The sequence below is a fragment of the Arvicanthis niloticus genome, chromosome 26 (assembly GCF_011762505.2).
Source record: "Arvicanthis niloticus isolate mArvNil1 chromosome 26, mArvNil1.pat.X, whole genome shotgun sequence".
Taxonomy (NCBI): Eukaryota; Metazoa; Chordata; class Mammalia; order Rodentia; family Muridae; genus Arvicanthis; species Arvicanthis niloticus.
The window spans coordinates 8,027,658-8,052,674 of record NC_133434.1 but is presented as its reverse complement, the minus strand read 5'-3'; the positions used below and the strand labels follow the sequence as shown (position 1 = coordinate 8,052,674).

General features: G+C 40.4%; 1 protein-coding gene and 1 pseudogene across 2 annotated transcripts; one reads left to right on the top strand and one right to left on the bottom strand.

Annotated features, from left to right (window-relative positions):
* Nucleotides 1-494: 494 nt before the first annotated feature.
* On the top strand, nt 495-19,946 carry LOC143439021 (von Willebrand factor A domain-containing protein 5A-like). Of its 2 annotated transcripts, none has more exons than XM_076924740.1 (20): nt 495-595; nt 1,581-1,681; nt 4,111-4,168; nt 4,278-4,477; nt 4,805-5,030; nt 5,148-5,323; nt 5,559-5,673; nt 6,909-7,078; nt 7,278-7,366; nt 7,771-7,915; nt 8,525-8,604; nt 10,630-10,744; nt 11,464-11,628; nt 11,896-11,996; nt 12,248-12,492; nt 13,949-14,047; nt 14,142-14,246; nt 14,706-14,836; nt 18,324-18,450; nt 18,967-19,946. In XM_076924740.1, the coding sequence occupies exons 3-20, from the start codon at nt 4,126-4,128 to the stop codon at nt 19,044-19,046; spliced, it is 2,412 nt and encodes an 803-aa protein (XP_076780855.1). In that variant the 5' UTR covers nt 495-595; nt 1,581-1,681; nt 4,111-4,125; the 3' UTR covers nt 19,047-19,946. The 2 variants fall into 2 exon arrangements, with proteins under 2 accessions (XP_076780855.1, XP_076780854.1); XM_076924739.1 differs by lacking the exon at nt 495-595 and adding an exon at nt 1,235-1,362.
* On the bottom strand, nt 9,471-9,641 carry LOC143439464 (U2 spliceosomal RNA; annotated as a pseudogene).
* Nucleotides 19,947-25,017: the final 5,071 nt, after the last annotated feature.

Below are 25,017 nucleotides of genomic sequence, written 5' to 3'. Positions count from 1 at the left end.
ATTTTCCCCAATTCTGCTTCTTGCAACATGTGTGTCACGTCTCCTCTCTGGAAAACAAGTCCTAGGCTTTTATTCCAGCTCGATGGAGAGAGAAATCTGTTTACTCTGCCAGCGTTTGGCTTTTGCTGTTAGATATTCCAGCAGACAGTGAGCAACACCAGATGTGATTTCTACAGTGTGCGCTCTGGACCAGAAACATAACCTGGAGATAGATGGAGGCCAGGAAACTTTAACTTTTACTTAGAAACTAGAAGTGCTGATGTAAACCCGTTGGTAATTAAATCTGTTACAGAAGCATTTCATTTTCATACCGGGTCTTTTTGTTGTTATAATTTTAAATTTTCACTTGAAGAAGGATTTGCTTGCCTTTGACTTTGCTTGGTCTGTGATCCTTCTGCAGAGCTCAAGCAGAGGTAAATAGCAAGCTTTTGATCCCTGAAATGCAACAGGGATTCTCTTCCCTGCAGATGCTTCAGTCATACAGTTGCTATGTTACAGCAGAGCCAGAGAGGTGGGCGTGTTTTCCAGGAAAATTAATCTGCAGCTGTTTTCATTTTTTCTTGACTCACAGCACCAGGATTTCTGCGGAAGGAAGGTAAGAGCCAGCTTTGCAGATGCTGGGACCAAATCCCACTCCCAGGTCTGAAACACACCCCACCCCATCCCGGACTTAAACATTCCTTCCCTTCCCCTTCTCCGCTCACTTAGGAGGCCCATCCCCTTTAGGGGCTTGCTTAAACAGCACGGCTCTAAGTGTGCCGAGTGGGTACCTGTGAGTGATTTCTGCGCCATTGGAAGTTTATAAGGCTGTAAGAATCATTTAATCATCTAATAGCCTCAAGCAAGCCCGTCTTCTTGGCTGTCTCTCTTAAACCTTCTCTTTCTCTACTTCCTTAAATCTTAATCTTTCACCTACTTCTTCCAACTCCAGTTCCTTTCAGCCAATTAAGTTAATCGGTTTTTATGTAAAATTGTGCCTAGGATGTTCAGTTTTAACGAAAACTGCTTGGATCTCTTAAGTTCAAAAAAAAAAAAAAAAAAAAAAAAAAAAAAAAAAAACCCTCTCAGGAGGAAAACTGACCGTTTTTGTAAATCTCTAGGTACTGAAAATCAAGGACAGACAATTGAAAGTTGAAATTACCCTCTTTTTGTTTTACGAGCTATGCTCCCCTTTCCAAGTTTCCTCCACCGATAGCTTCTAGTTCCCATCAGCCAACTGCAGGGGAGTGGCCAGCTGTTTCTTACACTCCCGCCCCCTTCTCTGCAGTTGCTCTGCCCAGAGGGTCCACACTAGAGCAGATCCTGCGCAACTCAGTGAGAAGCCCCCCGGTCTTCCACGTCCATCACCAGCAATAACAACAGGTTCTGGATTTGGAGTTTGGTCCCACATGGGGAAACTCTCTACCTTAGAGACACTTTCTCAATTTTTTTCCCCCCTGAGAGGCAAGAACGAAGCCTTGCCACAATTGACTGTTTAGATGAGAAAGTGTGAAGGGGACAGGGAAATCCTTCCGCGAGGGAAATTTACTCTGAGGTTAGATTCAGGAAACAAAGGATATTTGTTTTGTTTTTCATTACAGGTGACTGTGGTCTGCCTCTCTCCTCTCAGCCTCCTGGAGTGACCACTGCCAGCCAGAGATCTCTGCTGCCACAGTGTATCTTTCAGCTCTAGCTGCTCCGGGTGAGTCTCTCGCTCTAAGCTTCCTATTGCTGTTATTAGACATCCCCCCCCCCCCGGCCTGAGGCCTTTCCTATGGCATTTTGTCTTATTTAAAGGACGGCCCCCGTTTCCTCATATGTTTTCCGAGTTGCTCTGTGTTTTCATACATTCTCATCTGTTGCAATTCTTGCTGTGCTGTCAAGCAGTAAAACATTTTAACAGCCAGGATTTATTCCACATTTGTTGAAGAAAAACATGGAGAGTTGAGCCAGAATCATAGCATCATAGCTGCGATTTGTGGGAGTGGGTGTGTGATCAGCATAAAGATCGAAGATCTCTCTCTCTCTCTCTCTCTCTCTCTCTCTCTCTCTCTCTCTCCCTCCCTCCCTTCCTCCCTCCCTCTCTCCCCCTCCCTCCCCCTCTCTCTCACTGTGTGTGTCTGCGCGAGCGCACGCGCTGCCTATACTAAGCAAATGCTGTATCACTAAGATACATCACAACTGAGAATGTATTTGAAATTGCTATTTAGATGAGGATGACTAGCCCAGGAGTAGCACTGTCCGGTGCTTTGGAACCCTTGAGGTAGGGCTGCTGCGCCACAAAGAAAGACGAGCCTTTATTTGCATGGTTTGTCATTCCCAAGGAAGGGGGGGGGCGGTATTTAAATCAAATGCCCCTTCAGCCAATTCATCAGCACCAGATTATCAGTTGTCTTGAGCACGCTGTGTGCTCCAGGCAGTGACACTTCAGCTCCACTGAAAGTGCCCTTTTTGGTGCCTGCCACTGCAGCTCAGGTCACATTTTGTCACAACAGGGGGCAGGAAAGCTAGGTGATGATGAGGTACAGAATGCTCTCCTGGAAAATTTTACACCCATCATAGGTGTTACTGGGAAAGCAGTGTTCACGTTCATGGATTTTTAGTCTCTTTAATAAAAACATTAAGGAGCTGACTTCGAAGGAAGTTCAAGGATGGTTGTATTAGAGTTGGAGGGAAAAAAAAAAGACCACTTGCACCTGCCAGAAGGAGAAAGAGAGGCTATGCGCTATGCGTGCCCTTAATTTAGGCATTTATGTGGCTGTCAAAAGGAGAGGTAGGTCTACAGAGAAACATCGAGAAAGTCTGCCCAGCTACCATAAGCCAGTAGGCGTCAGAGTCCTGTGTGACAGAAGCTCTGAACTCCACGTTATGAGAGAGCTAATGGGTGCTGGGGTAAATTAATTATCTCATTAAGAAGACAGGTGGGTTGTTCTTTCTCTTTAGCTGGCAGCCTTTTGGAGAGGTTCCTGACCAGGTGATTGACAAGCCCAACTGTATTGGCTCCTAAGATAAAGACAATAACGGGTGGCTCTAGCCAGGGCCTTAGGTAGAACTCAGATTTTATTCTTTTGACCTGGAAGAAGAAGTATCTTTCCTTTAATGCCCACCCCACCCAACAAAGCCCTCATATCTCCACATTTTCATATAGTATTTTCAATCCTGAAGTGGGGCCAAGTTCATGTTTCCCTTTTGAATGTTACCAAGAAGTGGAATCTAGAGCAGCCGAAAGGGAAAGGTTCATCATTCCTGATGGACTTCAGGACCCTTAGACCCTGCATAGATACCAAACACGGAGACTCAAACAACATACAGACACTGAGATAGGACAATCATGGTCATCACAAAGAATGAACTTCTTCCATTTTTTTTTTTAAAACATAACATGTTCTAGCTTTAAAAAAATATTATAATATTATAGAAACAAAATTAGGATATCTTACTTTTAAATTGAGGTTATGCCGAGTTTATCATCTACACGTGTAAATTAGAAAAGCTTGGATGGGAAACTCAGTAATGTATTTGCGTTCTGCCCTCTAGGACAGCTCACTTAGAAGGAGTCGGGAGGCAGACAACCCTTGGGTTGCACAGCTGCTCACACGGGACCCTGAGTAGTGTGAATAAGATAATAAGCAGCAGACCTTTATTGGACAGTAGTGTCCATGACAACAGTAGCACTGATGCATCATTGACAAAAGCCTTGTAAGGATCTGCTCCTAGTCTAGAAAGCTCGTCCATATGATTAGCACATTTTTATGCTGGTATCATGGTTCTCATCTTAGACAGGACATACTTACTTTAGCCCTCAGACGAGCTAAACTTGTAGTACCTATTCAGCAGGTATGAGATGTAGTTTGTCAGTCACACTTTAGAGAAAGTGGAATTGTTATGTCAAGCAACCTCAGAGATTTCCTATTTGTGGACACCTCAGGACTCTTATATCTTCCCACCTGGTTTGCCATTTAAATAGAATCCTTATCTTTGACATTTCTATCTCCTTCACACTACACATCCTTCTTTCTAGCTCTAAAATGGTCACTCTGCATGCATTCAGCCAGAGAGATGTCAAGTGGTGGTATTTGAGCGCTTTTGACTCTAACCAAGTACCATAGAAAATGATGCATCTTTCCACAGAACCACAGCGTCAACATGGTGCAATCTGGAGGCTTACTCACTAGCATAAGAGATCCAGGTAAGCACGAGCCAAGACTCATGGTGGTGGATTCTTCAGAACCTAGGCAGCTCTGTGGGTGGGACTCTAGCACATCTTGGTGAACTACAGAGCCCTGATCTTTCCCTAGTTACACTGAAGAGCATCTCTGTGACGCTGTCCATTAATGATTTTGTGGCTGGTGTGTCTGCAACCCTAAACTATGAGAATGAAGAGAAACCCTTGGAGGCCTTCTTCATGTTCCCCATGGATGAAGATTCTGCTGTCTACAGCTTTGAGGCTTTTGTAGATGGGAAGAAAATTGTGGCAGAACTGCAGGACAAGTATCAGGTCTGAGGGATGAGTTTATTCTCTCCCCTTCTTGTTTATATAGGACTTTCTCCTTAGACTTTTATTAAATGCAGTAATTCAAAAAAAAAAAAAAAAAACAAAAATTCAAGTACCGAATGGTTTTTTTCCCCTTCATTTACTTCTAATCTATTTGTCTAAAATTATTTGGGAATGTAGATAATTTGTCATCCAGAGTGTTGCTCTTCCAGTGACAGCATCTGTCAAAATCCCTTGGAAAACGGTCTGGGTTTTATGTGCATTCTAGGACTCTGTTCATTGTTCACTGGTGTCACCTTCTTTTTTCACCCCTCATGCTATTTCCTGTAGGTCCACAAAAGGTATGAAGAGACCCTTTCTGGGGGATATCAGCCTTACTTATTGGAGGAAGACAAGTGTTCCAAGGATGTCTTCTGTTGCAATGTGGGGAACCTGCAGCCAGGATCAAAAGTGTCACTGACCCTGAGATATGTGCAAGAACTTCCCTTGGAAGATGATGGGGCCCTGCGTTATGTGCTCCCAGCCATCCTGAATCCTAGATACCATCTCTCCTCCGGTGAGTACTTCTTTCTCCTGGATACCTGCCTTTGGTGGCATAGGTTGGAAAGCACAATACATTTTTGGAATGCTCGATGTGTGGACAAGAAACACACAACTGGGGTTCTTTCTGTAGATCGAAGTGAGGACAGTAGCATGGATATGAAGACCCCGATAGTCCCTTTGGAGGAATTGCCCTACACACTCAGCATGGTTGCCACCATCAGCTCTCAGCTCGGTATCAGTACAATCCAATCCAACTGTCCTTTGAGTCCCATTGAATACACTGGAGATAATAAGACCTCTGCTCAGGTAAATAGTGCAAGCATTGCCAGCCCTTTAGTGCTTCAGTTATTGACCTTGTGGTCCTCATCCATCCTTACTGGGTCCTCCTCACTTTCTGAGCCATTGACTTTCTCACCTACTCTTTGTACAATAACTCTTTTCCTGCTGCTCATGGAAACCTATAGCCCTAGATGTGACCTAAAACTCTTGAAGCGATCAGTGGAAATTCTAACTCGGCTCCTCTGCTGGTTCCCTTCCTCAGGTTTCCTTGGCTGAAGGACACAAGTTTGACCGGGATGTGGAACTCCTGATTTTCTATAGGAAGGTGCACAGCCCCAGTGTAGCTGTGGAGATGGGGATGTCTGAAAGGCCATCAGGTATTTCCTTCCTCGCTTGGAAGTTTTACCCCCTAAGAGCTCACCCTACCTTAAAACTACTCTCAAATATCGGCACTTGGATTGTTCTGTTAGGTGAGCAGGAAAATATCGACAGTCTGAAACACTGAAAGTCCTGACACTCGTCTAGCCAAACATAGTTTAATAATCAAGATGTTTAAGTCCATTAATAAATAATTGAAAGAAGAATGTGAGTAAATAACTTGAAAGATGCAAATGGTGTAAACTTGAACCATAACCATTTTTGAAAAGATACAACTCAAGACAGTTCTATGACATTTTCCCTTCTCAAAAGTTCAAACCTGTCCAAATATGGCAGCTTGACCTGCCAAGCTATCTCCTGGGCCCTGCAATTAACATCTTAAAAACCAACGAAATAAATTCTCATTACTTTGATTTGTTGAAGAAGTTCAACTTTGTGGACAGCTTTTGGCAAATGCTGGCAAATGCTAATCCTGGGCATCTCACACTTTTTTTTTTTTTTTTTGAACTTCCAGGAAGTGAACATTCATTGACAATGACACCCGTGTCACTGTTATTTTGCTAATTCCCCCCTTTTTCATCTTCATATTTCTTCTACTGTGTCTTTTGAATGTTTATAACTTACCTCCAGCCTTTTGCAAGCAAACTGTTTAAAATATTAAAAAAAAAACCTAAAGGACACAAAGAAACAAAACAAAACAAATACACACACACACACGCCAAAGCAAAACAAAACAAATAGGATTTGAGCAGGTGTTTTCCAGCTCAGTGTTCTGTTCACAATTGATTTGGAGGGGATTGGTGGGAGGGGAGGAAGGAGAGGGGAGCAGGAAGAAGAGAGGGGAGAGAGAAGGAGAGGGAGAAAGAGTGAAAAGTGTGTGTGTGTGTATGTGTGTGTGTGAGAGAGAGAGAGAGAATGAGAATATGTTTTGGGAAGCGGATGAGTAGATTCAGTGGATCCAGTGTTTTTCACATGTTAGGGAAATGCTTCAATTGACCTGTAACCTCAGCACTCTATTTAGTGGGCTATATTTTCTTTGAGAAAGGACTTTATTAACTTATACAAGTTGTCCTTGGACTCATTCTGTCTTCCAGAGTACTTTTAACTTGTAATTTTTCTTCTTTAGCTACCGAAGTAACTGAGATTTTAAACCTATATCATCGAAGTGTCCTTAGAGACTTTAAGATTCTCGGGTTTCCTTTTGTCTTACAAGGTCTTAATCCTTTCCATATAGATAGCTTAATGGGCGCGCCTTCTGCAATGGTGAGTTTCTATCCAGATATCCCAGAAGTGGAGACCGCAACAAAGCGTGGAGAATTTGTGTTCCTTATGGACCGTTCAAGAAGCATGAATAGCCCCATGAGTTCCAAGAATAGGTCGCAGCTGAGAATAGATGCTGCCAAGGTAAAAAGAACTCACTGAGGATGAATGTGGGATTAGGGGGTGGTTCAGTTCAGCTCTGAGACGGAGGTATGTTCCTTGTCTGAGTTCTTGGGGTTTCCCTAGAGTACAAGTGTGACATCCCACACCCTCCACACTTGTACCAGGCATGTGTGCATGTGCCCGCCCAATCACTTTGCTGATCATACTTTCTCACCTCCAGGAAACACTGATTCTGCTACTGAAGAGTTTGCCAGTGGGCTGCTATTTTAACATCTATGGATTTGGAGCCACCCACGAGGAGTTCTTTCCGTAAGTTTCTAGAAAGAGGGGTCAAGAAGCTATAAGAGGGCTTGCATTCAAGATAGCTAGGTCGGGAGGAATCCTTGCTGCCCAGCTTGACAACCCAAGTTTGATTAATTAGAACTCACATGGTAAAAGAGAAAAAAAAATCAGTTCTCTCTCTCTCTCTCTCTCTCTCTCTCTCTCTCTCTCTCTCTCTCACACACACACACACACACACACACACACATACTGTTGTAAGATCACATAAACTATATATTTTAAAGGGAGAAAATGCATTGTGAAAGGGTAGGTGAAAAGCTGACATGAGCTTGGGGGAAAATTCAGGTAGGATTGCATTTAATAGGGATTTCTCAGCCCTGGAAACTCTGATGGTGTACCATCGTGTGCTCACATGTGCTTGCCTCTCTCAGGGACAGTGTATTATACAATCAGGAAACCATGCAGGTTGCAGTGAAGAAAGTAAAGAATCTGTTGGCGGATCTAGGAGGGACTGAACTTTTAACACCACTGCGGAAAATTTTTAGGAAACCTCCCATCCCAGGGCATCCCTTACAGGTAAAAATTGGACCAAGGCTAACAGAAGGGGCAGAGAGAATGAAAATTCTCCTTAAGAATGTATGTCCTTGAATGTCACTGAAAGACTATGAAAAAAACTGTACTTCAGGCTTCTGCTGTATGGGAGAGAAAAATAAAAATAAGGGGCTTAGGTGGGTGAAGAAATCCTTGGTCCAGTGAAGGCTCGATGCTCTAGTGTGGGGGAAATCATGGATGGGGAGGTGAGAGTGGGAGGGTGGGTGGGGGCATATCCTCATAGAAGCAGGAGAAGGGGTATAGGATAGGGGTGTTCCTGGGTTGGAGGGGGGAAGGGGATTATATCTGAAATGTAAATAAAATATCCAATAAAAACAAAAAGAGGCACTTGTCTTCTTAACTGAAACAAAACTAATGTGTTAATGGCTGAAACTCCCAACAATTTTATGCTGACCCCATGCAAACATTCTAAGCTAAAGAATAATACTGGAGAATAGTGGTCTCCTGCCTTTTTAAAGAGGCACCAGAGAATTTGAAGGAAATCGGTTGAGTTGTTTCAAGGGTTAAGTTCTAGTCTCTTAAAATGAACTTGACAGTGACTTGATGGATATTTTATTGTTTGCTTTTGTGCAGATCTTTGTCTTCACTGATGGAGAAGTTGTTGAAACTTTTAGTGTAATCAGAGAAGTTAAGTTCCAGAGCAGAAAGCACAGGTATGAGGGTGGTCTCCTTTCTACTGGGAAACAGAGGGAATTTAGCAAGGCCAAATTGTACCCAAGCATTACCTGATACTAAGCACTTGGAAGACTTACCAAGTGATTGTTTATTTTCTATGAAAATAAAAACAAATACTCCAAATAACATCAATTCCATAAAAAACTAATTTACTCTTACCTTTTTTGAACCTCTTGAGTGTATATGTCCCTAGAGGGTTCTGTCCACAACTCTATGACAAAGGACACTGCTCCTTGAAAGCCCAAGCTTAGATGTTTTTTAAACCTGTTTATTTATACTTGCTATTTGCTTCAGAAGGTACATGGATACCTTCTGAAGTCTTCACCTGTATGTTATTACTATCTTCGTAGAGATATAATTTAGGTGTCTTAGTTTCTTCAGTGTTTTCAAATAGTATTTATTCCAGCATAAATGGGAGAAGGACTCACTCCCGTTGAGTGAAGCTTTGGAGAATGAGCAAACCAGGGCAGGGAATCAGTTGGTTTAGAGAAGTGGCCGCTGGTAGGATGCCCATGTGCCTGTGGATGTGCTTACATCCAAGTACATATGGAGATCACTGAGTGGACTCAGCAGGATATAAAAAGTTGATGGGGGGAGAGTTGAAATACAGGGTCTAGGAGGATTTGGAGAGGGTTGTAGAGGCTGGATATGATTAAAACACACTGTATACATGTATGAAACTCGCAAAGAATGAAAAAGAACTATTTGCAGATCTTCACTAGTTTCCTGCTGGCTTAGAAAATTGCAGTTGGCATTTCCATGAGCAGAGTCCAGATTGAGTGTTAGACCTAAGCTACATAGTTAATTTCTCTGTCTCACTTACCCACCCAGTTACTTACTTACTAAATGGTGAGTTCAAGTTACCTCTCTAACTCTTACGTTTCTTCCTCAAGATGGAGAAAGTAACATTATCTAGTTAAAGGTTTACTGTGATACTAGAAATAATAAAATTGCATAAGCACCAGGAATTATCTTGATACTACACTTGATCTTAGCCAAAAGGCCAAGAAGCGATAGGAATTATCTTGATACAGTTGAAGTATCACCAATATTCTCTGACATTGTAATTATTGCTTTTATTAGCTTCCACATAAAGCAGTGTTGTGAATTCTGCGCAAACCGTCAGGCATGAAAAACTTTTAACTTGATTCTGTACATAAAGATAGTATAAATCACAGTTGAAAGTTTATATTAGAAACCATGACATGTGGTATAAAGATCATGCCAGGCTGTGTTCTGTAAGATGAGAATCCCCAGTTAGTTCTGTGCAATTAAGATATGAGTCTTGATTCTTGCATTTTTTTTAGAGCACTGGCTTTCTAACTGATATCATTGAGATCTGTGACTTATATTATCTCAATCAAAAGAGATCAATAAGTAGGCTCAGGTTATACTGTATTGATTTACAATGAAAACTTTTTTACACCATTTAAAATACTTGTTTTTTTTTTTTTTTTTTTTTACCCATAATATATTGTCTGTGTATATAGTATTCTTCTTGGGAAATGAAATTATAGAAAACAACAACAACAACAACAACAACAAACAAAACAAAAAAAAAAACAAAACAAAAAACTACTACTTGGTGTGCATAGGCTTGGACAGAATGAGAACTTTTTCCTTAGAAAAGCAGGATGCAGGCTCCTCAGCCTGACATTCTCCCTAGCAAGGCAAACGCTTATGTTAGGTGGTGTCAAGAAGGTCCTGTTGACTCTTCATATCTTTCCTCTTTTATAGAAGAGGAATTGTGTATTTAGACAGATCAGTTGGTAAGGAATGAAAATGAAATATAAGATTATCTCAGGAGACTCTGGATAGGTAAATTGTGTCACAACTCTGAGACCTTTTATGTATCTTTAAAAGAGAACATATTTAATGAATGGCAGTTAATCCATAATTATCCAAGAAAGTACCCCGTGATTATATATTTTTTAATAATAATGTGTTAATTTGATAATTCCATTCAGGTTCCACCTTTAACGTCCATCTTTGTACATTCACAGGTGTTTCTCATTTGGCATTGGAGAAGGGGCCTCCACTAACTTAGTCAAGAACCTTGCCCAGGTGTCAGGGGGCACTGCAGAGTTTATCACAGGCAATGACAGGATGCAGTCCAAGGTGAGGATCAACCATGTATAAAGAAGTGGGTACTACAATTAAAATCTGTGACAGAAAGGGAAAGTTCTTCAAAGGTAGGAGTCTAGGATGCATTTTATGATGCCTCCATTGTTTAAGTCATATACTTAATGGTGACTATTCTGGCCTATGGTAAGATGGTCCACTATAGTATGCAGGGGAAATGTCTCTGGTACTTTTATACATTAGCTCAGAGATGATTTGCCGAGAATTGGGGCTTTTGTATTGAAACCAGACAGACGAAGGATTTTGGATGTTACACTTAAGAATCCACATATGTGCTTCAGGACCTCTCCTGGTGTTATATCCAATCAGTACTGCAAAAGATATCAGGCAAAAGAGAAGGATCAAGTGTGCTATGTATTATAACATCAAAGTGATTGCAAATGGATACAGTTTTATTAATACTTACATATAAGAAGCCGTCTCCAGATATATTTCTAAGCTTCCGACTCACAGTAGCATCTTCACTAAGTCTCTTCTCTGTGAATCTCCTCCCCTCAGCATTTCATCCATTCGTATTTATGTGTTAAATTTCTCAACTTTGGACTGCAAAAGAGCAGTAAGGCTACTTCCTCATATGGAATAGAAATTAGACACAACATTAATTAAGGCTCATGACCTCTATATAGTATGTCATCAATGGTACCACTCACTATCATTTCTTGCTTACTCTTACTCTGCTCTTTCTTCTCCTGCAGGCCCTGAGATCCCTGAGGCGTTCTTTACAGTCTGTAGTAGAGGATGTCTCTCTGAGCTGGAATTTGCCTCCCCAGATGTTTGCACCTATGCTATCTCCAGAACAAACTTCTATTTTTAGGGGTCAAAGGTTAATCATCTACAGCCTACTGATTGGAAAGATACCAGTGAGTCCACGATCTTAGTCTCTCTACTTGGTGCAGGTACTTCCCTGGCAGATTCATTGAATAAAATAGATGGTTTTAAGTTTCAACTGGTTATTGTATTTGTTAACTAGGACTGGCCAGGTACCCACGTCAGTTTCCTGCTCTCCTGAACACATGGTTTCTAGATGGAAACTTGAATATATTAAGCTGGGGGGGGGGGGTAGGAACCTGCCATTTATGGCCCACCATCTTCCAAGTGATTCCTCTTTTTCTTTTCTTCTTTCACAGAAAGAAGAGGCAACCGGTGAAGTGTGTCTCTCATATACGCTTCATGGCAAAAGTTATGAGGAAAAGGTGACATTTTCTCTACAGCCAAAGCCTGATGACAAGTGAGAGTTCTGTTTTCTTTCCCCTTCTTTCTTTCTTTAGCCCTGCAGTCTTTGATGGCTGAATCCCTTTCTTGATGCTGAACCGGGTTGTGTCCCTACAATCATGTTTTGGTTTTTGCTCACTCACATATCACCCTCCCCCCCTTTTCTCCTACATCGCCTTCCTTCTGTGATGTGTAACTTTTATAGGTTCCAGCTACAAGGCATGTAGGTTTTCTTCTTACTTCTAGAAAGTTTTTTTTTTCTTTCAGCTTCACCATTCATCGTCTTGCTGCAAGGTCCATGATCCAGTCCAAAGACTTTGGCTTCAAGGAGACTTCACTAATGTATAAAAGAGATGTGTTGGACATCAGCCTAGATTCTGGAGTCATGAGCTCCTTCACAGCCTTTGTCGCCATTAACAAGGAACTCAATGAGCCAATCCATGGGCCCCTGGTTCATAGGGAAATCCCAAGGCCAATTCTTTTGGGTGCAGGTCCTAGAAGGCCCTCTGATGGTAAGTTTTGTCCCATAAATATTTTTATGAATAGAGGTTTTTACTACTTCAGAACATTATATGAAGAAAAAATTTAAAATGTTCTCACATTTTTCCCCCTTGTCCTTCCACATACAGGATTTATAACTAGTCTTAAACTTCCCTCTTCCAAGGTGATATATATATATATATATATATATATATATATATAATATATATATTTATATATAATATATATTATATAATATATATCACATATATGATATATATTATATATATCATATATAACCAATATATCAATATATTATATATATAACCAATATATCAATTATATATATATAATTGAGAAAGAGACTTGGAACCAAGTGTTAAGAAAAGAGACCTTATATTGACACATATATATATTGAGAAAGAGACTTGGAACCAAGTGTTAAGAAAAGAGACCTGGAGCAATTTAAGCATCAAAAGTACAAATAAGTCTTGAATGAGGTTCAAAGTTGAAGATAATTTGTGGTTTGAATGATTAGAATGTGAACAGCACAATGATGACCAATGGCTGAAATAATCACTAATTGTTAGTTTAGTCACTAAAACTAATGCCTGAGACATGAAGAAGAAGAAAAGGCATCTTCTATAGTCTAAACTATAGCAAGAGATCCGATATAGTAGTCTCTAAGTTAAAACACTGTAGATACTGTGTATGTACATTCTCTCTCACTCTTTCACTCTGTGTGTGTGTGTTTGTGTGTGTGTGTGTGTATGCCAATTAAATTCTAAAAAGTAGAACATTGCTGAATGAAGACAAGGTGTTCATGAGTTAGGTTGGTGCTGAATAAGTAGAGTAGAGGCAAACACCTTGGATTTGAAGAAGTCAGATCTATTTGCATTAAGATATTGCATGTGCTACTCACCTGGGTAGCAGAATTTTCAAGTTGATGGCAGAGTTTGAAATGCAGTTGACGTCAGTTGCCTGAGTTTCAGATAGTTCAGTGGATCATAGGAAGCAACAACAAAGGCTGAACATATGGATACAGATAGAAGGTAAGCGAAACGAGGGAGGAAGTGGGATCATATGGAAAGCTGCCTGAGGAAGCTACCAACACCAATTTTTATTCCTTATTCTTACAGATACAGTCTTTGGGCAAGGACATTTTGGAAGTGATAGCAAGTTTAGGGAAGGAGAAAATTTTACTTCAAGTTAAGACATGGTTGAAAGGAGCTCCCTGGGATGAATCAAAAGATGGATGAAAGATTATTTCCTGTGTTTTGGGGGTTTCAGAGGAAGGAAGGTAGAAAGAGTGGTTCAGAGTGCACTAGAAGCAAGTACACCAGGGAAGATTAGGACATATAGGTGACAACTAAAGCTAAGAAAGATGGGAGGGAGCACTTGGGTCTCAAATCATCAGACTTCATTGTCCTTTTCAGCTTTGTAGAACATGGATGCCTCAGTGTAGATGTCTGTCCTGGTGTCTTTCAGGTTATCCCAAAAATCTATTCTGCGCCAGTGGTCCTGGAACTCTGCCTCCATGGTTGATGAACAAAGGACAATGTGCTGCTATGATATACACGCCAAATGGTGAGGAGCCTTTAAGTTCAATGCATCATAGTGGCCGCTACAATCTCAGAGTATGTTTGTCTTACCAAGGTTTGTCTCTCACACATCCAACTAGGCCCACCTCGTGAGCCTCAGAAAAGCCAGAAGAAGAAATGTGCGAATCCTACAGATGCTCGCCCTGAGTTGCCCCATTTGGCTAAATATGACAGTTACCCACAAGGTGAGACAGACCTTAGATTGTATTTTTCTGATCTATGAGGACTGAAGAACTAGTCCTCCAAATCTCCCTACCAAGGAACATATATCAAGAACATTTGATAGCAGCTGAGATTTTTCCAGTATGTGTACTTACCATGATTAGCCCAACTCCACTGAACTGCAAGTTAGGATCTGTAAACCTCCTCTAATGGATTCTGGGCTGTCTTTCAGACTAACAAACTTCTGTTTGCCACCTTCCTACATAACTCCCCTGTAAAGCTGAGGTACCATCTTATTTGGCTCATTCTACCCTGGCCATCCCTTCACATATTGAGCCTAATGATACATCTTGAGGATGTCTGAAGGCTTTCTTTCTACTAATCTTGCTATTGTATGTCTCTGAATTTCAGAAAGCCACTTAGGTAGACAAAGAAAACAATAACTACATAATTTCTACACACTTCATCTTTTCTTCTCAAAGGGAGTAAGGAGCATAGCATTGCACAGCTGATATATCTCCAGAATGCAGATGGCTCCTGGGATATGAACGAGGATTTAGCTAAGATTCTAGGTACTAGTTTGGAAGACATGACAGCTGCACACCCTTCTGAGGTAAGATCCAAAAAAAGAAAAAAAATCAAAGAAATGAGTGGGTTTTTTAAATAATATTGTTAGTAGTGAAAATATTTTATGAATCAAAATCTACTTAAGATAGGGGACTAGGAGGGTGATATTGCCTAGATTAATACCTAATAAATAGAGGTTAATAATTTTTGTGAGTATAATGAAAATGTAAAAACAAGAACAAGAGTGATATTCATATGAAGTTCACTCCAAGGGTATTAAATAACAAAAGAAAATCTAAAGCTCTCTGCTACGTCATTTATATTCTTCCTTGTAAAAGTGAAAATTAGCTAGATAAGCAATTCATATACATCCTGTTACTTGTCTCCAACATTGGTTAAGTAGGGGAGGTGGCTTTCTTTTGTGTTGCTACTTATAGATGAAGAAAATGAATGTTACAAAGTTTGTCTGCCTGGGATGGGTGGAGCTGTATTTAGTGTTAGGTCTGTGTGTTAAAAATCCCTAGTAATAGCCGGGCCGTGGTGGCACATGCCTTTAATCCCATCCCAGCACTTGGGAGGCAGAGGCAGAGGCAGAGGCAGAGGCAGAGGCAGAGGCAGAGGCAGAGGCAGAGGCAGAGGCAGAGGCAGAGGCAGAGGCAGAGGCAGAGGCAGAGGCAGAGGCAGAGGCAGAGGCAGAGGCAGAGGCAGAGGCAGAGGCAGAGGCAGAGGCAGAGGCAGAGGCAGAGGCAGAGGCAGAGGCAGAGGCAGAGGCAGAGGCAGAGGCAGAGGCAGAGGCAGAGGCAGAGGCAGAGGCAGAGGCAGAGGCAGAGGCAGAGGCAGAGGCAGAGGCAGAGGCAGAGGCAGAGGCAGAGGCAGAGGCAGAGGCAGAGGCAGAGGCAGAGGCAGAGGCAGAGGCAGAGGCAGAGGCAGAGGCAGAGGCAGAGGCAGAGGCAGAGGCAGAGGCAGAGGCAGAGGCAGGCGGATTTCTGAGTTTGAGGCCAGCCTGGTCTACAGAGTGAGTTCCAGGACAGCCAAGGTTATACAGAGAAACTCTGTCTCAAAAAAAAAAAAAAAAAGAATCCCTAGTAATAGTACCATTATAGCTTCACCTTAGATCAACTTTAGACCATGTTAGTTGAAATCACAATTATTTCAAATTATTTTAAATAGATAAATAAATAAATAATAATAAAAATTAAAATTAAAAAAAGTATTTAAAATAAATAAATAATAAAAATAAATAAGCTAATTAAAAACATTTCAAATTATTTCAAATAAATACAATTTAAAAGTTAGTTGAAATCACAATTATTTGAAATGTATTGACTTATGCAAATGTGGATACATTATAATTCAGATTGTAAGATAACTTGACAGTTCATCGAATTGGTGAGAAATTCTTGAAATGTATGATAAAATGCAAAATTATGAAGAAAAATTATCTTTAAGTAACACAGCTATTTCAAAGAGTCAGCACAAAAATACATTACAGAATCTATTTGGTTTGGATTAAATGTTATGGTGATATGTAGCATATGGAGTTATGTAAAATACATGAGCATCTGAGAGTACCAATTTACAGCTATAAAAATATATACAGCTATAACGTATAACTGAAGATACAGTCCATGGGTGTACACTGTTCATGCTGAGCAAGTACAAGTCTCACAATATGAAGCCCTTGAGACAACAACAAAATGCTAAAATTATTGTGCTGCTCCTTTTTCTCTTTAAAAATGTGAGTATTTGATGATTTTAAAGGACACGTGTCCAGCGTTGTATTTTTATATTTTAAAAATGCTATTTTAGAACAAAGAAAAGGATAGTTGATAAAAATTGCAAAGAAGATATAGGGATATATAATAATTTTTTTTAGCAGAGATTGATTGGGAGCAACACATGTGAGATGCACATCCCTTCTTCACCATGGCAAGCAGGTTAATAGAATAAAGAAATCGGCCGGGCGTGGTGGCGCACGCCTTTAATCCCAGCACTTGGGAGGCAGAGGCAGGCGGATTTCTGAGTTCGAGGCCAGCCTGGGCTACAGAGTGAGTTCCAGGACAGCCAGGGCTACACAGAGAAACCCTGTCTCGAAAAACCAAAAAAAAAAAAAAAAAAAAAAAAAAAAAAAAAAAAAATCAAGAGAGCTGCTGTAGAAGATTTCAGTAAAGGATTTTATTGGAAAAAAAAAAAAGAAGTATTTGGACCAAGTATAAACTAGTTGGAAATATGTAGCACTAAATAATAAATGCATTTTAAGCTGCATTTTTTAAGTATTTAAATATTTTATTGGAATGTTTCTTAAATCCTCCAAGTTCTGCATCTTTATGTCAGTCAGTGTTTCCAATGAAGATTCTGATGAACATGAAGACCCAGATGTTCCTATTGGTGTGTGACAGATCTAAGGGATAGTTTATGCAGTAGAATCCTGATCCAAAATAATAGAAAAGTAGGTCTGGGTTCTGAAGGCATCAGATAAGAGAATTGGGATTTTATTTCATAAAATGACCATAACCTATATTATAAATAAAAGCAAGTATGACTATTCTCACCCATACAAGCAGAGAGAAGAGACACAATGTCATAACAGAAGTTCCTTGTGAAACCAGACATTTCAAATGGCTGACACACAGCAAAAAAAGCAGAAGTTCTGATGGTTGGTCAGGGCAACAGGCTGACCTCTAAAGCCAAAGGCTTTGGGTTGTGATCACTGAATTTCACAAATACCCTTACTTCCAGAAGTGACCATTTCAGGGTATGTTTTAAAAACTGCTGTGATCCTTTAGAGAAGGAGGACATTCCTGGTGTTCTTAGTTCTTGTACATGAACAGTTTTCTTAGGGATGAAGTGCAGGTTCTGAAATAGCCTCATTCAAAGAGGATAAGATAGCTGATTCTAGATGTGGAGAGTCATCCTTTAAAGCATGAATGTTCATCCATCTGCTGAGTCTAAAAGCTGAAACCTTAAGAAACAATGAGTGAAGCCTCACAGTTGATATGATTTTCCTGACGTTTTCAATTCAACAGTGTGATTAGTAAGAATTCATTCGGTCTTCTGTCTCATCTCTGTCATTAACTCGAGGATAACACAGGGGAAATCATTTTGTTTCTATGACTCTTCTTTTCTTGTAACGATTGAGTTGGAATTGTTTTGTTTCCCCCTTCCAGGCCAGAAAAAGGAAAGATGATTCATATAACAATAATATCTCCTAAAGGCAGCTATTTATGTATGTTCTTCTCTGGACATAGTGGGACCATCTTCTCAGAGGTGTTTGATTAGTTCCCATTACTGACCTAGAGGTTGTACTAGACAATTGAAGCTCAAGACTTTTCTGTCCTAAGACTCTCTGGAGTGTTAGCCTGATAATCAGGAAAAAACCATCTCACATGATTATGTGCATGGTGGGGATAGATAAGAAACAAACTGCATGCAGCAGCAGTTTGGGGGATACAGGACACATGAAGTGCTGCATGTTTTCTCTTGAAGGACTTCTTGCTTGACCCTGAGCGTGAGAGAATTCTCTGTCTGTGCAGGTATTAGAAGCCAAAGCCTGGGCTACAATGCTGGCTGTGATCTGGCTGCATGCCAATGGCAAGGACTTGAAGGACGAGTGGGAGCTTCTGGAAAGGAAGGCTGTGGTCTGGCTTCACAACAATGCAGGTAGGGACACAAACACAGCCCCCACACCCTTTTCCTTCTCCTTTAGAAAGGCAGCTGTTGTGACTCCAGGCCTGACAAGGAATAAGCACTGGATGGTCCCTGGATTCACTTCTCCCATGCTAATTTGGAGGCTTTTCTGTTCCCTTAGCTCATCTTTCTGTTGGCAGAATATGTTTGAAATTTGTAATTGGGAGTGGAAAGAGGTGAATAAAAGTGAAAAGGTTAAAGATGGGAAGTGATGAGTGGCAAGGGCACAGTGTAGTAGCGACTGCCCTCTGGTACTCAGTACTGAGCTGAGTCTCAATAGTCCTGGGTGCTCCTGGGGCATTCATTGACTCTCTGTTGATGAGTAGACTAAAGGCTAATTGGAGCACATGGAAAAGAAAAGCCAGGAGTACTGAGGAATGATATAATAGAAACGAGAGTGGATGACTTCAGAGGACGAGAGAGGTCAAGGAACAAGCTTTCCCCCATCTGTTATCCCACAGCCCTGACTCTTGTTTTTCTTCCCCACAGTCCGAGGCTTCAAAAAGCTTATGCGTACTGCCAACAAGTTCTTGAAGACGTCTTTGAGTCCCTCGATCTTCAAGTTATGAGAATGATGCCCAGGAGAAGGGCATTCTTTCCTGCCTCCTGCCACATCCTTCAGCTCGTCTGCTAAGATAGATTTTTGTCTTGGGTACCTTATCACTTGTATCTTACTATAAAAGTGAAGGACGTGTACATTGCTTTGGCTATCTGTTGTAGGTCTCACTGGATATAAATGTGGGTGTCTGTGTGTCCCCTATGGCAAGTGCTGGTAGGCATAGAAACTGTTTCCTATCTTGGAGTAGTATAGAACATTTGCATGGAGTGATGTTTCTCCTAGCTTTTAAAAACACAATTCACTCCAGTCTAGGGACAGTGGCAGAGCTACAAGAGAATTCCTGAGCCAAATCATTGTCCTTGTGATCTTTTGGGTACTCACTTTTCATTTCATATACTTGTCATTACATACATTATATACTCAAATACAATTTGAGCGTTTCCATGCTTGGAAGAAGTTGGATGTAAACTGAAAGCCAACTTCAGGGTCAATGTAACTTCAAGATTACAGAGAATCTAGTTTTCCATTTTGCCCATTGCTACTGTTGGGAACATTCTTGATGCACTCTTGTGGCCATTGTCAGTCTATGCTCCACACCTTTCTTTCTCCCGAGATGAGTCGTACTTGTAAATAGATGTCTATCTTTAACCATTAATCTTTCTGTAGGAGGTTGATAATGAAATCTTTAGACCTAGCTTTAATCCACTAAGCCTGTGAGTTTGGTTATGGCCTGGTTGACACAGAATTAATGTAGGTTGTGCTGAGACCTGTGTATGTTTTGTTTTTCAACCCGTGAAGAATGGGGTTACCTGATTACTCTGACACTTGCTTGTCACATACCCTATCATATTACATGACCCTATTCCTCCAGATTGCTGTTTTCCCAGTATTAAAGTGGCCATTTCTGCTATGACTTTGTGTTGGTCTTTTGTTGATTGATTCAATGAGCATGTTTTATATTCCCATTTTCAGCCCCAAGATTTTGGATGTAGCCATTATTCACACCGTGTTTATTATTGCAACACTGGAGCCGGGGCATTGTTTATGCCTTCAGCCAGATTTGACCACCTATCTCCAATATGCCAATTTGAAAAGCTAAATTAATGGTACAAAATAGAATAAAAAATGTATTGAATAGAGGTACTCTGGCATGAGGAACAAAGAGACCCAGAGCATCTCCAAGTTCAGCTAGCCCAAGATTTCCCCAATCTGATTTTTTTAAAATCTATCGTCTTAAGGGTCCTGAAGAGATATTAAAATTGAAATAAAGAACCAAGTAGATCTTTCTCTCTCTCCCTCCCTCTCTCTCTCTCTCTCTCTCTCTCTCTCTATATATATATATATATATATATATATATATATATATATGTATATATATATATACATATATATATACACACATATACATATATCAGCTTTTAATCTGCAGAACTGGACTTTCATATGCTATAGCAGTTCATAAATAAGGTAGGTGTTGGGGAATGTGATCTCAAAGCCTTATTATATATATATATATATTTATATATATATATTTATATATGTATATATGTAAACATATATATATGTGTATATATGTGTGTATACATATATATATATGTATACATGTAAAATCATAGGTTTTCTAGGTCAATTCCAATTTTGGTGAGATTGCTTGTTCATTAATCTGACCTTCAGACTGGGAGACATATGTGTGTCTTTAGAAAAAAAAAAAAAAGAACCTCTACTTCTCCTAGTCTGGCTCCACTGTCATAATGTCCTCTGTTGGCAAACTATCATTTTAGTATTTAAATAAACTGGCTTTTAAATATGTATGTTTTCTTTTTTATGATTTTTTTGGATATCTTACTTATTTACATTTCAGATGTCATCCCCTTGTTTACTGATTCTTTGTGAGTTTCACATCATTCACCTCAATCCTATTCATCTCCTCTTCCCTTCATATCTGCCCTCTGCTTTTGCAACCTCCTCCACAAAAGAAACAAAATAAAAATAAAATTCAAAGAAAAACAAACAAACAAACAAAAAACCTAACAAACAAAGAACATCTTGTGTGGAAGCTGTAGTGTGTCACTGTGTGTCCCACAGTGTACCTTTTTGTACACATGTCTTTAGTTTCAAATATTCATTGCAATGAGTCATTGACCTGGATTGAGGCCTTGGCTGCTGCTACCCCATCAAAACTGGATCCTTACCTGGACTCTTCTCGGATATCTTGTTTTTGCCCTGTATCTTGGAGATTCTGCAGCTTTTCATCTGCAGAATTGGCCCTCTCATGTGCTCTAGTAGTTCATAGATGAGATAGATGTTGGGGTGTGTGATCTCAATCCCTGGACACTGACCTGGGTGGTATCTGTGTCTGTCACCCTGCTAGCTTTTTGGTGCCCACAACACTTGAGTGAGCTCTCTAGCACTGCCCTAGCTAGCTCACCTAATGCCATACCAAGCAAAGGGTAGGGTCAGCTCTATTCATGTCCTTGGTGCTCACTTACCTGTATCTTTGCTACCAAGGTCATCAGCTCAACTGTGCTCCCTAGGTGAGGTGTAGGCCTACTCTGCTGTAGCCAGTGAAGAGCAGGGCCAGCTCTGCACAGCCCTTGGAAATCAACATGGTCCCAGGAAGCAGCCCAGAGCAGGGATGTTAGCATGGCCTTTGGTGGTAATATGAACCACAGCCATCAACACAGACCCCTGCTTCTCCATGACCATAGACTCCAACATGACCTTTAGTGGCAGCATGAGCCTCTGGCACTTCACCATGACTTCAAGTGGTATGAGAGTCTACCCACATCATATTGTTTCTCTCTATTGTTGAGTTTCCAATTCTGTCTCTCTTCATAGTGCTAAACTGTTCAGCTTCTGTTTCTCTCCCATCTCTCTACCACATTGTAGTGGGTCATGCTATGGGAAGCCATGCAGTGGGTGTCTTCTGCCTGCCTGTGCTTCATTGACTATCCATTTTGTCCTTTTGTTCTTTATATGTATGTTTTTTTAAATCTGAATCCATCTATGTGCACCATATGTGACCCCGGTGCCCACAGAGGCCAGAAGAGTGTGTTGGATTTCCTGAAACAAAATAATTATATAGCTAGATAGTGGTCCCACATGCCTTTAATCCCAGCACTTGGGAGAAAGAGGCAGGTGAATCTTTCTGAGTCTGAGGGTAGCTTGGTCTACAGAGTGAGTTCCAGGACAGCAAAGCCTATAAAGAGATCCTATTCTTCACACACACACACACACACACACACACACACACACACACACACACTTACTCACACACACACACATACACACAGAGTGAGAATGTATATATCTATGTGATCATTCTTTTTCTGTATTTCTATTAAAAACTAAAATCCTGAACATACATACACACACATGCATGTACACACACACATGCATGCATGCACATGCAAACACACAATGAGGAAGTATAGAGTAATGTTATATAGAAGGTTTATCTTTTGGTCAAACATAAATCTCCTACTGTGCAGAACTTTCTCATCCACATAGTATGTTTTACTTCTTCACTCTATTCTTCACATGCGAATACTTCCTTTAATTATTGTTTTGAAGAGGGTCTGACTGGATATCTTGGTGGTCCTTAGATTTCTATTTCTTTATTTCTACTAAAAATAAAATAAAGCTTAAAAAATTATTGGGACTAGATAAATGGCTCAGCAGATTCAGAAGCTCTTCCAGAGGAGCTATGTTCAATTCTCAGCATGTGCTGGTTCACATCTGTATGTAAATACAGTACTAGGATATCTGATATCCCCTGGATTCTTCAGGTACAAGATATACACATGGTAGACAGACATACATGCAAGCACTATACCAATACACATAAAATAATAAAATAAAAATTTAAATACATTATTAATATAAAACATTAAATTCACCAGAGAAGTTGGCCCTGATGGCAGTGCCTGTTTTGGTGTTTTAGATGCAAATAGTCCCAGTGGTTCATATGTTTAAATACTTGGTCCCCAGTTGGTGGAATTGTTTGGAAAGGGTTAGGATGCGTGACTTTGTTGAAGGAGATATGCCGCTGGGGATGGTCTTTGAGTTTACACAAGGCTCATGCCATTCCTAGTGTGCTCGCTGCCTCCTGACTTGAGATGTGAGCTCTCAGTCTTTCCTGACATCATGTTTCCATCAACCACCAGACTCTAATACTCTGAAACTCTAAGCCCAATTAAACAGGTATTTTTATACTTTATGCCTTAGTTTTAATGTTTTATCACAGCAATAGAAAAGTAAGTAAGAGACCTATAATTCTAAGAGTTCTGAACCTAAGTTAAGAAGATAGAAAATCCAAGGACCACCAAGATATCCAGTCAGACCCTCTCCAAACCAATAATTAAAGGAATGATTCACATGTGAAGCATAGAGTGAAGGAGTAAAACATACTATGTGGATGAGAAACTTAGTTCTGCACAGTAGGACATTCATTTATGACCAAAAAACTCAATCTTCTTTGTACATTTTCCTTTAATGATTGCAATAATGTACCATCAAAAACCTAGAATTTGGTATTCATTCTATGGAAAAATAGTTTTTTTCTTTTCTATTTATACTGAGACATAGAAAGGATTTAGGTTTACCTATTAAATAATCTTCTTAGAAAAAAATCATTTATCTGAATGGAATGGTTTTCTGTGCTTAGTGTTGTTTTAATCCTTTCTCAAGACAATTCAGGCTTTTCTGATAAGCAAGCTAAGTGCTATTTTGTAATTCATTTTCAAAAAATAAGTGACATATTTTTCTTGTATGTAAATATAGATGTGCTATATAGGCCTCTTTGGTTAAATAATTGTTATTTCACAATGAGCTGAAATTATACTGTCAAGTATTTTAAGTGTTCTGTACTCCTGACACACAAAATTTAAAATTTCAGAACTTAAATATTTTATAACATAGTCTTTTGCTTTTTTATTTTTATTTTTTGAAAATAAGGTTTCACTGTGTCACCTTGCCAGCCTGAAACCTATTAGATCAGTCTGGCCTTGAAATCACAGAGGTCTGCCTGGTCCAGCCTTCTAGAATGCTATCATTAAAAATTTGTACCACCAAACCAGCCTTCATCCCATATTCTTGTCTTTACGACAATATGGTAATTTGCTTAAATTTAACAAGAATCTATTCTTGTCACTATATGTAACCGGATATTACTTTAGCTTATGTGTCTACATTACATATAGTTCTTAAATTTTATTTAAGCTCGCATATCACAAACTAATTAAAACATAATAGCAAAACATTTGTTGTTGGGCTGTATTGTGCATGGGTTGATGTGTGGGTCCCATGTCTGTCTCTCCAAGTGGCTAGGTCCTCTCATGGTAACAGAGGCATGGGAATTTGACTGTGCTCCCTCCACGCTGGCACTGGGCAGACATCAGACTATGTACAGCCATGGGACTCCTCTCCAGCGGTGAGAGAGCACAGTCTGAGTCCCATGGAGAGCCAGGGCTCTCAGCTTTGGGGTCCCTGGACCAAAAGGTGGCCATGAACCAGCTGTTTCTCAGGCCTTTGGTCCCCCCCAGGCTCCACTGGGGGGCCGCGGAAGGGCCAAGAACAAAGTGGGGACATAGGGGCTGGATTTGCCCTCAGCCAAAGTGGGAGGGGGAGAAGTTCTGGCTGTGTCCCGCAGGGAGGAGAGTTGTTGGTCATGGTGGCTTGCTTGGCTGGGTCATGGCTGGCTCGGCTTGCTTGCTTGGGTTGGTGGTCTCCATGGCTGGGAATGCAGAGAGTTCTTATGGGAGATTAGACAGCGGCTTCTGTGGATGAAGACCTGCTTCACTGTTCCCCACGGCGAGTCCCAAAGAATGAGTAATAGTACATGGTCTTAAAATGTTTAGTTGTCATGGCAGAAAATAGATGGAAACTATATCCCAGTATCTCAGGGCAGGCCTGAAACTTAATACATTTTGCAAGGAGGAGGGTCTGGGAAAAAATGTTTAATTGGCTAAGCCCCTCTGGTC

Coding starts and splice junctions, on each gene's coding strand:
- LOC143439021 (XM_076924740.1), top strand. CDS start 4,126: ATGGTGCAATCTGGAGGCTTACTCACTAGCATAAGAGATCCAG. Junction 4,478..4,804: donor AACTGCAGGACAAGTATCAG/GTCTGAGGGATG, acceptor TATTTCCTGTAG/GTCCACAAAAGGTATGAAGA. Junction 11,629..11,895: donor TACTGATTGGAAAGATACCA/GTGAGTCCACGA, acceptor CTTCTTTCACAG/AAAGAAGAGGCAACCGGTGA.